The sequence below is a fragment of the Canis lupus genome, chromosome 24, assembly GCF_011100685.1.
Source record: "Canis lupus familiaris isolate Mischka breed German Shepherd chromosome 24, alternate assembly UU_Cfam_GSD_1.0, whole genome shotgun sequence".
NCBI lineage: Eukaryota > Metazoa > Chordata > Mammalia > Carnivora > Canidae > Canis > Canis lupus.
In genome coordinates, this window is record NC_049245.1 from 26,392,239 (window position 1) to 26,404,594 (window position 12,356).

Genomic DNA, 12,356 nt, shown 5'->3' on the forward strand with positions numbered 1-12,356 from the left:
CATTAGGAATATATACAAGAAACTTCACAGCAGTAGTCATCATAGCAAAAAACTAGAGACACACAATGGCTTACCAACAGTAGAATAAACTGTGGTGATTCATCCAATAAAGTGCCATACAGTAGTGCAAATGAATGAGTCCTAGCTATCCACAGCGATACAGATAAATCTTACAATGCTGAGAGAAAAAAGAAAGTCACAGAAAAAATACGCAGTAAATTCCATTTATATAAAGTTAAGAAAATGTAAAAGTAAACAAATACTATTTGAAGTTATAAACACAGTAAAACTATAAAGAAAAGCAAGGAAACAATATAATCTATAAACTTCAGGATAGGGGTCTTTGAGTGGGGGGAGAAGGTGATAGAATGGGTAAGACTAGAAAAGGGACTTAAAAAATGGTTATGTTCTTCTTCTTCTTCTTTTTTTTAAAGTAGGCTCCAATCCCAGTGTGAAGCCCCACGCAGGGCTTGAATTCACGACTCTTGAGAGAAGGATCTGAGCTGAAATCAAGAGTTGGATGCTTAAGTGACTAAGTCCCCCAGGAACTCCTGTGCTTTCTTTAATAGGATAGCAAGTACATAATTTCACTGTATCATTCTTTTTTCTTCATTTATGTATTATAAATATTGTTTTTTCACTTAGTCAATAGTAAATAAAACAATTTTGGGGGAAAAAACCCCAAACTGATAAAGTTTGAGCTTCTTCCTATGTACTTATATATCTTTAATAATTAAGAAAAACTAGTTAATTAAAAACACACAAACCCTCTAAGAGTAAAATGGCTCTGTCATACAGTAGGTCATAGAACTGATTTTTTTAAAAAAGCTACAAATCTGTTGTACCATTTTATATTTCCACCAGCAGTATATGTAAGTTCCAGATGCTCCGCATCCTTGCCTGTATTTGGTATGGTTGGTCTTTTTATATTAACTATTTCAGTGGACCTGCAGCAATACCTCATTTCAACTTAATATACAATGCAGTTAATATGTAATGATGTTGATTATCTTTTTATGTGCTTATGTATATCTTGATGAAGTGTTTATTCAGATCTTTTGTTTGTGTTTTTTTACTGGGTTGCTTGCAGTGAGTGGTATGCTGATAAATAAAATGTTTAAAACAGACTCTTTAAGTGTAGTTTTTAAGTGAATGCTGGTTGGTATTTTCATTTACATCAATGAGTAAGATGTAACTGAAACTTCAGAAGTGACTTCTCTGAGTTGGATAATAGTTTTCAAACCCTAGAACAATATTGCCTCAAGTTTTTGGGCTATTTGCAATGTGAAGCTTATAAACATGACACACATCTAACTTTAATCTCTCTCACTCTTTTAAAATATTTTAATTTATTTGAGAGAGAGCAAGAGAGAGCACAAGCAGAGGGGAGAGGGAGAAGCAGGCTTCCCACTGAGCAGGGAACTTCATGTGGGGCTCAATCCCAGGACCCCAGGATCATGACCTGAGCCAAAGGTAGACATTTAACTGGCTGAGTCACCCAGGCGCCCCTGAATTTAATCTTTATTAACATTTCTCCATCATTAAGTTTAGACATAACAAAGCAAAAAATCAAGCCTTGGTGTATAGCATTCATTGATTCTATGGTGTAAATATTCCCATTGTGGACAAAGTCAAGCTACCAATGTTACTTTAGAAAGAGATGTACAGTAGCACACCACCATATAATTTTTCCACCATATAGATGCAATAGATATAAGCAACCACAAAAGCATAGAAAGTGATAAAATAATAACAAAATGATAACTTTGGTTTTCAATAGACTTTATTTCATTGTAAGTTTGTATAATTTAATTTTTCTAAATAGCTGTATTTAACAACAATTTTGTAAAATTCTTGCTAAATGTAAAGGTTTTATTTATTTATTTTTAGAGAGGGAGTGTGTGAGCAGGAGGAGAGGCAGAGGGGGAGCAAGAAGAAGAGGAGAAGAATCCCATGCAGGCTCCACTCTGAGGCCGATGCAAGACTTGATCCCACATGCAGGACTTGATCTCACAACCCCGAGATCATGACCTGAGCCAAAACCAAGATACTCAACAAATTGATCCACCCAGGTGCCCCTCTTCCTAAATTTCATAAGTGACTCTTGCAAGCCAGTATGAGATGGCTCCAGCACAACACTGGCGGTCTTATTATTGAGTTGGAAGAGGTGTGTGTGTGTGTGTGTGTGTGTGCACGCATACACACGTGCGTGCATTTGTGTGTGTTTAAGATTTATTTGAGGGAGGGAGGGGGGCAAGAGTCAGAGGGAGAGAGAGTCTCGAGCAGAGTCGGAGCTGAGCAGGGACCCTGAGATCAGGACCCTGAAATCAGGACTGAGATCACAACCGGAGCTGAAACCAAAAGTCTGAGGCTCAACCCACTGTACAACTCAGGAGCCTTGGAAGGTTTTTTTTTATATATTCTGTATCAGCACCATTCAATAGAACTTTCTGTGATATTGGAAATGTTCTGTAATTCTGCACTGCCAAAAATGATATCCAGTAGCCACATGTGGCTATTGAGCATTTGAAATGTGGCTAGCACAACTGAGGAACTGAGTTTTTCATTCTAATTAATTTAAACTCAAATATCCGCACAGAGCTAGAATCTAGTTTACTGAATAGCACAGTAGTACAGAATAGTATCCTCTATTTGGGATAATAATATCTGGAACACTAATAATAAGACTTACTACGTTATGCATACTTTATATGTTCACAATAGTTAAAAAGCAGAGATTATGATGGAGTCAGGCTGCCTGGCTTCATACCTTTTAGTTCTTTTCTCTATAAAATGAGAATAACAGTACAAACAGTCCAAACCTCACAGAACAGCAATAAGGAGTAAATAATGTACGTAGAGCACTTAGTACACTTGTTGGACTATCCTGTAAATGCTCGATAATTGTAGTTAAGTCACTTCCATTTTTTTTTTAAATTACTGAGTGATTCTTATTTTAAAACAAGCAGGTTGTTTTGCTCTCATAAGTCACTTTTTTTTTTTTTTTGGTCACTTCTATTTTGATCCTGTTACTTCTGTAAAATTGGGCTACTATGTTCCTCAAAGTCACTGTACTAAGGAGTACTAAGTCCGCAGAGATGCTTTGCAAATCAAAGAAAACATCACTCGTAGCTAAGTTATTAACAAGCGAAACAATCTTTGGAAGCAACTGCCATAATTTCCTAAAGAGAAACAAAAGAGGAGGGGAGGGAAGGAAGGGGGTAAGGAGGGAAGGCAGGCAGGCAGGCAGAAGGAAGGCAGAAAGAAGAAGAAAGACAGGAAAGAAAGACAAAAAGACAAAGACAAGACAGGAAGACAGAAGGAAGAAAAAGAGAAGAAAAGAAAAGAGAGGAGAAAAGAAAAGGAGAAAAAGAGGGAAGGGAGAAAGAAAAGAAGAAAAGAAAAAATCGAAAAGAGGAAGAGGGAAAGGGAGAAAGAAAAGAAAAAGGAAAGAGAAAAGAAAGAAAAGAAAGAAAAGAAAGAAGAAAAGAAAAAAGAAAAGAAAAGAAAAGAAAAGAAAAGAAAAGAAAAGAAAAGAAAAGAAAAGAAAAGAAAAGAAAAAAGAAAAAAGAAAACCCCAGCCCTAGAACACTACCGGCTCTTCCTTACTGGACCCTTTCCATTCCTTTAAAATTGGCCGGGCTGCAGAGAGCCGACTGAGTGACGGCGCAATTGGCCAATCAACGCGACTGGCCAATCAGCGGAAGCCCCGTTTCGGGCCCGCCCCGACGCCTCGTCCAATCGCGCGCTGGTAGCGTCCGGATTAGGACCGTTGCGAGACGGCTGGTTCCAAGTGAGCCAGGTCGCGGGGGGAGGGAAGCGGGCCTGTACGCGAGGACCGCGGCGCCCTTTGCGCGCGGGGACTGGAACTGGGGCCGCGGTTCCTGGGACCAGCCCTAGCCTGCGGGACGGCGGGGGCTGACCTGTGCCGAGATCCCATTCCAGCACGCGCAGTCTGCTGCGAGTCCCTGGCGTCCCCTCCGGCGTGCTCTTGGAGCCACTTTCCCGAGCGGAAGTCAGCCTGCGGCTCCGGCCCTGGTGGGACCTGCTCGGAGGAATGGCGTCGCCGGGTGAGGCGTAGTGCATGGCTCGACCACGGGGCCCCGCGGCCGGCACGCCTTGGCGAGTGGACGCTGGTGCTCGCCACTCGGGAGCTTGCCAGGCGGGAGCCTCTCCCCCTGTAGGGCAGGGGCATGGGCTCGGGCTCGGGCTCGGGCTCGGCTCGGGCTCTTTCGGGGTCGAGTGCGTGACGGAGGGCGGGCGGAGCGGGTGGGACTGCGGGCGGGCGGCGGTGGGGTGGGGGCCAGTGCGGCGGGGAGCTACGGGTGCCCCCGAGGCCCACCCGCGGCCCGCGGTCAACTCTTACGTCTGGCTTCGCCCATCCGTTTCACTCGCGGCGGCTCCCGGGCGGGGTGACCTGAGAGTAAGCTTTTGGCCAGGTCGTCCTTCTTTGGACCGTGGTTTCCAGTTCAGTTTAAAAAAAAAAAAAAAAAAAAGGAGCAAAAGGAAATCACTCACCTCTCTGGGGGCTTAGGGTATAAATTCTTAAATTGGATTCTCCTGCTGCAAACTTGGGAGTCGGCCAAGTGTCCGTTGTATGCTCCAGTCCAAGTTCCTTAACCCTCTTCATCTCAGTTTCTGATCTGTGGACTAGGTTATTAGTCACATCATCTGCCGAATAAATTGCTGTCCTCAGTGAGCTGATCCTCGTGCATAGTGTAGAAGCGTGCACGGCCCTGAGCAAGCATCAATAAAGCTAACTGCATTGCTGCTGAGCGGACCCTGTGCACGATGGACTCTCACGTAGTCCCACAGCGGCGTGGGGGGAGGTGTACTACTATTTATATTTGACAAAGAGGAAGACGCAATTTCAGAGAAGTAACTTGCCCAAGATGACCGTGAATAAGAGAGTGGGTCATTGCCCCATTTTTTGAAAAGTTGAGGGTTAACAGAGTAGTTAAACTTTGGATCCACACTGCCCGCATTTGGGGTTCTCGGTTTCGTGTCTTAGGGCAGTTAATTCCTAATGAGTCTCCATTTCTTGATCTGTAAAAGCACACTCACTTGGATGTTGTGAAGATTGAATGACTCAGTACATGCCAAGTACTAAGCGTAGTATGGGCATACCCCACACATGCTAAGTGCTCAGATTTTAGCCAAAAATGTTGTTGTTGTTAATTCGAGGTGGGAAGATGAGGATTCTGACACAGACGCCGTGTTAGGGAAATTTATAGTCTAGCTGGGAAAATGCAAGTCCTCATTTCCTAGATCTTATTATATTTAGTACATGCACATACACAAGGCACTGGGGACTCCACATTAGTGTCTTGACTCCTCTTTTTCTTACATTGCTCTATTCTTAAGCAGTTCTGGCTTTGACCTTGAATTCCAGCCAGACTCTGACGGCTTCTCACCTCTACTGATGTCACCCTGGCTGTGACCACCATCATCTTTTTACTTGGATTATTACTAACTGGCGTCCCTCTTTAGGTCCTTTCTCCTGCCTAGTCTCAAGTTTTGTGTATTCTCAACACAGTGATCCTATTAAATTGTAGGTCAAATCACTCCTCTTCTCGAAGTAGGAGTGATTTGACCTACAATATAATAGGTCAAATCACTGGACTTCTGCTGGCTCCTATCTCACTCAGTAAAAGCCCGAGTCCCTAGAAAGTTTTAAAAGGCCCAGGAGATTTGGCCTCTGCTACCTCTGTCATCTCTTCCATACCTTTCACCCTTCACTTATGCTATACTACTACTACTGGGTAGCTATACTTTCCTCTTTGCTAATGTCAAAAATGCTATATATATTGTTGATTCAGGGTCTTTGCATCTTGAGATAGTTTCCCCCAAAATATCTTTGTGACGCTCCTTTTCCTTCAAGTCTATACACAGTAGCTTTATTTCTCAGACCTTCATAGACTACCATATTTAAAATCGTAGCTCTTCTCAGATAACTCTTCCAGGCTTTAGTTTTCTCCATAGCACTTTTCACCTTCTGATGTGATAAATGTTTCCTTAGGTGTGTTGTGTGATATCTTTCTTTTCCCACTGGAATGTAGACTTCATGAGGCTTGGGGTGTGCGTGTGTGTGTGTGCACACGCGTGTGTGTTTCTGATTCCTGCAGAAGTATATACCAAAAATAGTGCTTGGTAGGCATTCAATAAATATTTATTAATGAATACTCCACAATATATTTCCCTTTGTAGTGTTTTAAAAAGATCTTCCAAATTCTTTAGATTATTTAACATATGCACAGGGATTTAAATAGAACTAGCATTCGTAGAACGATTCTGAGTTACTGCTAATGTAGGCATTGTTTCTAAAACATTCTCCAAAAAATAGTGGAGTGTAAACTCTATAGTTAGATTTGAGTTTGAGTCCAAGATTGTCTGCAGACTACTCTCGTTCTCAGTTTTCTTTTCTTTTTTTTTCTTTTTGTTTTTAAGATTTTATTTATTTGCTTGAGAGAGGGAGAGAACAGAGAGGAAGTGGGAGAAGCAGACTCTTTGCTGAGCAGAGAGCCCCAGGGAGCCCAATTCAGGGCTTGATCCCAGGACCCTGAGATCATGACCTGAGCCAAAGGCAGATGTTTAACTGACAGAGCTACCCAAGCGCCCCTTGTTCTCAGTTTTCTTATTTGTCAAATAGATAATAACGATGCCTTTTAAAAATTTTTTAAGGATTTCGTTTATTCATGAGAGACACAGAGAGAGGCAGAGACATAGGCAGAGGGAGAATTAGGCTCCATGCAGGGAGCCTGATGTGGGACTCCATCCAGGAACCCCATGACCGTGCCCTGAGCCAAAGGCAGACGCTCAATTGCTGAGCCACCCAGGCCTCCCTTGATGCCTTTTTTAAAAAGTAATCTCTCCACCCAACATGGGACTCGAATTCACATCCCGATATCAAGAGTCAATGCTCCACTGACTGAACCAGCCAGGTGCCACCTAATAATGCCTTTCTTATGGGATTCTAGTTGAAACTAAATTTGAAACTATAGGCAGAGGCTTTAGACCATTACCTTATGATTACAGTAGTGCTCCCTCCCTCTTCTGCAGAGCATACTTTCCAAGATTCCCAGTGGATGCTTAAAAGTGCAAATAGTACTGAACCCTTATATACTATGTTTTTTTCTACACATACATACCTATGATAAAATTGAATTTATTTTTTAAACTTTTTTTTTAAGATTTATTTTTATTTATTCGAGATAGAGAGAGAATCAGAGACACAGGCAGAGGGAGAAGCAGGCTCCATGCCGGGAGCCCGACGCGGGACTCGATCCCGGGACTCCAGGATCGCGCCCTGGGCCAAAGGCAGGCATGAAACCGCTGAGCCACCCAGGGATCCCCATAAAATTGAATTTATAAATTAGGCATAGTAAGAGATTAACAATGCTAACTAATAATAGAAGAACAATTATAATAATACAGTATAATAAAAGTTATGAGAATGTGGTCTCTCCTCTCAATATCTTGTCCTGTACTCACTCTTCTTGATATAGATGCCTACATAATAAAATGTCACCATGATGAGATGAAGTGATTGTGATGTAGCAGTAGGCTACTGCTGACCTAACAATACCAGACCGTGGTTGAGTGTGGGTAGCTGAAACCATGGGAAGTATGGATAAGGTGGTGGGGGTGGATACTGTGCTGTTAATTGGATAGCCAACAATTCATGAGCAGTCATACAATGTACCACTCGTAATTGCTTCCTGTCTCCTGGAGCATAATAGACAAAGATTAATTTTTCTTTTCATTTATTTAGCAAATATTAATATACTTCTGTGTGCCAAGAAATGTGTAGTCCTTGGAAATACTGGTATATTCAGAAGAAACTATCTGTCCAGAGTTTAGCAGAGGAATTAGACATTACAGTATTATAGTTGTGAAAAAGACTACATAGAGTACAGGTTGCTATGCATGGATATAGCAACAATAGTGACGGTAATAGAAATAGCTAATGTTTATGTAGTTTTTGTTATATGCCAGTCACTGTTGTAAGATTTTTCTATGTTAACCCATGTACTCCTCATTACACTTCTGAGGTGTAGGTACTGTTATTGTCCTACTTTACACTTGAGGAAACTGAGGAATGGACTGGCCACATTGTAACTGACACAGCCACATGGCTAATAAATGGCAGAGCTAGGATTTATTTATTTATTTATTTTTAAGGATTTTATTATTTAGAGAAAGTGTGCAGGACACCTGGGTGGCTCAGTGTGTGATCCTGGAGTCCTGGGATCGAGTCCCACATCAGGCTCCCCACAGGGAGCCTGCTTCTCCTCTGCCCGTATCTCTGCCTCTCTCTATCTCTCATGAATAAATTAAATTTTTTTTTATTTATTTATTCATGAGAGACAGAGAGAGAGAGAGGCTGAGACACGGGCAGAGGGAGAAGCAGGTTCCATGTAGGGAGCCCAAAATGGGACTTAATCCCGGGTCTCCAGGATCAGGCCCTGGGCTGAGGGTGGCGCTAAACTGCTGAGCCACCTGGGCTGCCCCAAATAAATTAAGTCTTAAAAAAAATTAAAAAAAAACCTGGCCACAGAGGTCCCATTCTTCACTACTTTATGGTATGGGGGACCTAACCCAAGGAAGGGCTGCTGGGGAGGCTTCTTAATGAAGAGATTACTTGAACTAAAATCTGAGAAGAAAAACTTGAAAGTTGAAGTAAGGGAAAGCACAAAAAAGTGCTGGGTAGGGAAGAACACGATTTACAGCAACAGCCAGAGATGGAGGGCAGGCAAAGTGAGGGAAAAGGTCGAGTGAGAGGCAGGTGTGGCCCTGGTGAGGAATCCGGATTGGGCCTGTCACGGAGGCATAGGAGTTAACAAACATGCTTGAGATAGCAATGGTGTCATGGGTCCTACCTGGAGGACCGTCCTTCACATGGATGAAGACCATGCCCCCCACTTACCCAGGAATTCTTTTTTTTTTTCTTTAATATTTTATTTATTCATGAGAGACACAGAGAGAGAGACACACAGGTAGAGGGAGAAGCAGGCTCCATGCAGGGAGCCTGATGTGGGACTCGATCTGGATCTCCAGGATTACACGCTGGGCCAAAGGTGGTGCTAAACCACTAAGCCACCCGGGCTGTCCCCAGGACTTCTCTCCAAGTTAAAACCTCCCAGTTCTCTCCCGCTTCTTCACATGTACCAAGGTTCCTGGACCTTGGTACACACCATCATTGGAACTATATATAAAACTTCGGAATTGTTTTGGAATGTACTTAATAGTCCTTTCCCCCAGGTGCAAGCACTGTCTTCCTGTTGGCCCTGACAATCCTAGCCGGTACCCAAGCTCTGACGCCCACTCACTACCTCACCAAGCCTGATGTGGAGAGACTGAGAGCCTCACTGGACCGCCCTTTCACGAGTTTGGAATCAGCTTTCTACTCCATCGTGGGACTCAGCAGCCTTGGTGTCCAAGTGCCAGATGTAAAGGTAAGGCCTTTTTTTATCTTGGCCTCATCCCTTCACTATGTTACTTTTGTGTACTTCAGAACCAACTTTTGTTCATTTAAGGATGACCACGGCTAATATAATAAATACTAATTTCAATCTGACAGATCTTTTTTTTTTTTAATGCTTAATGTATGTTTAGGACCAGGTGTTTTTGTAGGATATAAAGAACAAGTCTTAGAAACTTTACTTTTTACTTTAAGCTTTAATATTGCCTCTAGAAACTATTGCTATAGTTCTGAGAGAGACTGTACAATACCACATGTACTTGTTAAGTGCCCTGTATATGTGACTTATAAATAATAAAGGAATTCAAGATGGGGACATTCATATATATTAAACACTGATAGTCACCACATTAAGCAGTTTTTTTCTTTTTTATGTTTTTATTTATTCATGATAGACACACAGAGAGAGGCAGTGACAAAGGCAGAGGGAAAAGCAGGCTCCCCATGGGGAGCCCTGTGCAGGATTTGATCCCAGGACCCCAGAATCACAACCTGAGCCAAAGGTTCAGTTTGACCACTGAGCCACCCAGGTGCCCCGCATCAAGTAGTTTTGATATCTTTCTTGGATCTTTGATGAAGAAAATGCATCACAACTAAAACTTTTCCTGGATTTAGGAAAAGATTCAGTCTTAAGTGAATTTATATTTTATTCATTATTGTAGCATGGACAGCTAGGGTAAAGAATTTAAGGCCAGGTTTCTCATACAAATCTTGTATTTTCTTTCTTTCTTTCGTTCTTTCTTTCTTCTTTTTAAGATTTATTTATTTATTTGATAGAGAGGAAGTGTGCATGTGGAGTGGGGTAAGAGGCAGAGGGAGAGAATCTTAAGCAGATTCCCTGCTAAGCATGGAGTTCAACTTGGGGCTCAATCTCATGACCTGAGCCAAAATCACAAACTGGCTACTTAACCAATTGAACCACCCAGGCACCCCTGTGTATTAGTTTTCTATGGCTGTATAACAAATGACGATAAATTCGATTATTTAAAATAGCATTCATTGATTAGCTAATAGTTCTGTGGTCAGAAGTCCAGGCAGGTTTGGCAGGGCTCTCTACTTAGGGTCTCACAAGATCAAAATGAGAGTGTTGGCCAGGTTAGGCTCTTATCTGGCGGCTCTGGGGAAGAATCTGCTTCATTCTCCTTTAGGTGGTTGACAGAGTGCGTGCAATTCCTTGTGGTTCTAAGACTGAAATCCCTGTTTTCTTGTGGGCTGTCAGCCAAGGGCTGTTCTCTGTTCCCCAGGGCCACCCACATTTTTTCTTATGTTGTCCCATTTAAATCAGAAATGACATGTTGAGTTCTTCTTTCTCTTAAATCTCTCTGACTTCTACTACCAGTTGGTGAAAACTCTCTGCTTTTAAACTATTTTTTAAGATTTTATTTACTTATTTATGAGAGACAGAGAGAGAGGCAGAGACATAGGCAGAGGGAGAGGGAGAAGCAGGCTCCCCATGGGGAACCTGATGCAGGACTTGATCCCACGATCCCAGGATCAGGCCCCGAGCCAAAGCAGACACTCAACCACTGAGCCATCCAGGCATCCCAGGACTTGTTTTCTTAATCCAGTCTGACGATCTCTGTCTTTTAATTGGGGAGTTTAGTCTGTTTATATTTAATGTAACTCTACAGTTGGATTTAAGTCTACCATCTTATTATTTATTTGCCTTGCTTTTTCCTCCTTCTTTCCTGTCTTAAATTGAATAATTTTGATTATTCCATTTTACCTCTTCTGTTGACTTTTTAGCTCTACTTTTTTCATATTCTAGAGATTGTAACATGCAATCATAATATACTTTGAAATATTACTTCAGTATGTTACAAATAACGAAAGAACCATATAACAATGTATTTACATTTAAACTCCCATCATTTGTACTATTGTTTTCACACTTTTTACTTTCTTAAAGATTTTTATTTATTTATTCATGAGAGACATACACAGAGAGAGAGAGAGGCAGAGACACAGGCAGAGGGAGAAGCAGGCTCCATGCAGGGGGCCTGATGTGGGACTCGATCCTGGGTCTCCAGGATCAGGCCCTGGGCTGAAGGCGGCGCTAAACCACTGAGCCACCTGGGCTGCCCCACTTTTTACTTTCTTTTAAGCATCACAATCTATAGTCCAGTGTTTCAACTTCATATAATTTTTCAGTTTTATAATTACTTATGGCAGGAGGGTAAGTTTAATACCTTTAACTCTGCCATGGCCAGAATTGGAATCCCAGTTTATATTTTGTAATCCATGGCAATTATCTTTTTTTCCTTTTCTTTTTTTGAAGTATAATTGATATACAATAACAGTTGTTATTCTTTTTAATGCTGTGAATGTCCCATTTTAGCCAGTGGGCCAAAATGTCTTTCTGTGTGTATTTTTTGGATGTTTTTATGTGATCCAGTAGTCAGAGTTTCTTTCTTTCTTTTTTTTTTTAAGATTTTATTTATTCATAGAGACAGAGGGAGAGAGGGGCAGAGACACAGGCAGAGGGAGGAGCAGGCTCCATACAGGAAGCCTGACGTGGGACTCGATCCCGGGTCTCCAGGATCACACCCCAGGCTGCAGGTGGCGCTAAACTGCTGCACCACCAGGGCTGCCCCCAGTAGTCAGAGTTTCTAAGGTCGTAGGCTTGCTTTTACGTTTCCTGCCCCAGACTAGAATCAGTAATTGCTATTGATTTATTGAATGCCTCATATGTGCTGGGTACACTGGATATATTATCTTGAGCTAATTGTCTTAATTCTATATAGTCAGAAATACTATTCTATAATAGAGGAGGAAATGGAAGTTGAGAGGTTAAGTAATTTGTGTGATGTCTGCCAGCCATCATCTGAATACATATAGCAGAAGTCTTGACAGACTATGGCCCCCAGAGTCAAAT

The 12,356-nt window shown here is 42.0% G+C and overlaps 2 protein-coding genes across 21 annotated transcripts in view; one reads left to right on the forward strand and one right to left on the reverse strand.

Annotated features, from left to right (window-relative positions):
• Positions 1-4,244, reverse strand: part of MROH8 (maestro heat like repeat family member 8) — a 58,945-nt gene extending 54,701 nt beyond the window's left edge. For 9 of the 18 annotated variants that reach the window (XM_038572249.1, XM_038572255.1, XM_038572259.1 and 6 more), the window contains exon 1: positions 3,924-4,243. In XM_038572249.1, the coding sequence (XP_038428177.1) occupies positions 3,924-4,195 (272 nt within the window). In that variant the 5' untranslated portion in view covers positions 4,196-4,243. Of the gene's footprint in view, positions 1-74; positions 179-3,923 lie in introns of all 18 variants that reach the window. The other 9 variants (XR_005377816.1, XR_005377817.1, XM_038572257.1 and 6 more) reach the window with 4 other exon arrangements.
• Positions 3,762-12,356, forward strand: part of RPN2 (ribophorin II) — a 57,866-nt gene continuing 49,271 nt past the window's right edge. For all 3 annotated transcript variants that reach the window (XM_038572265.1, XM_038572266.1, XM_038572264.1), the window contains exons 1-2: positions 3,762-4,070; positions 9,262-9,455. In XM_038572265.1, coding sequence (XP_038428193.1) covers positions 4,058-4,070; positions 9,262-9,455 — 207 coding nt within the window. In that variant the 5' untranslated portion in view covers positions 3,762-4,057. The remainder of the gene's footprint in view (positions 4,071-9,261; positions 9,456-12,356) is intronic.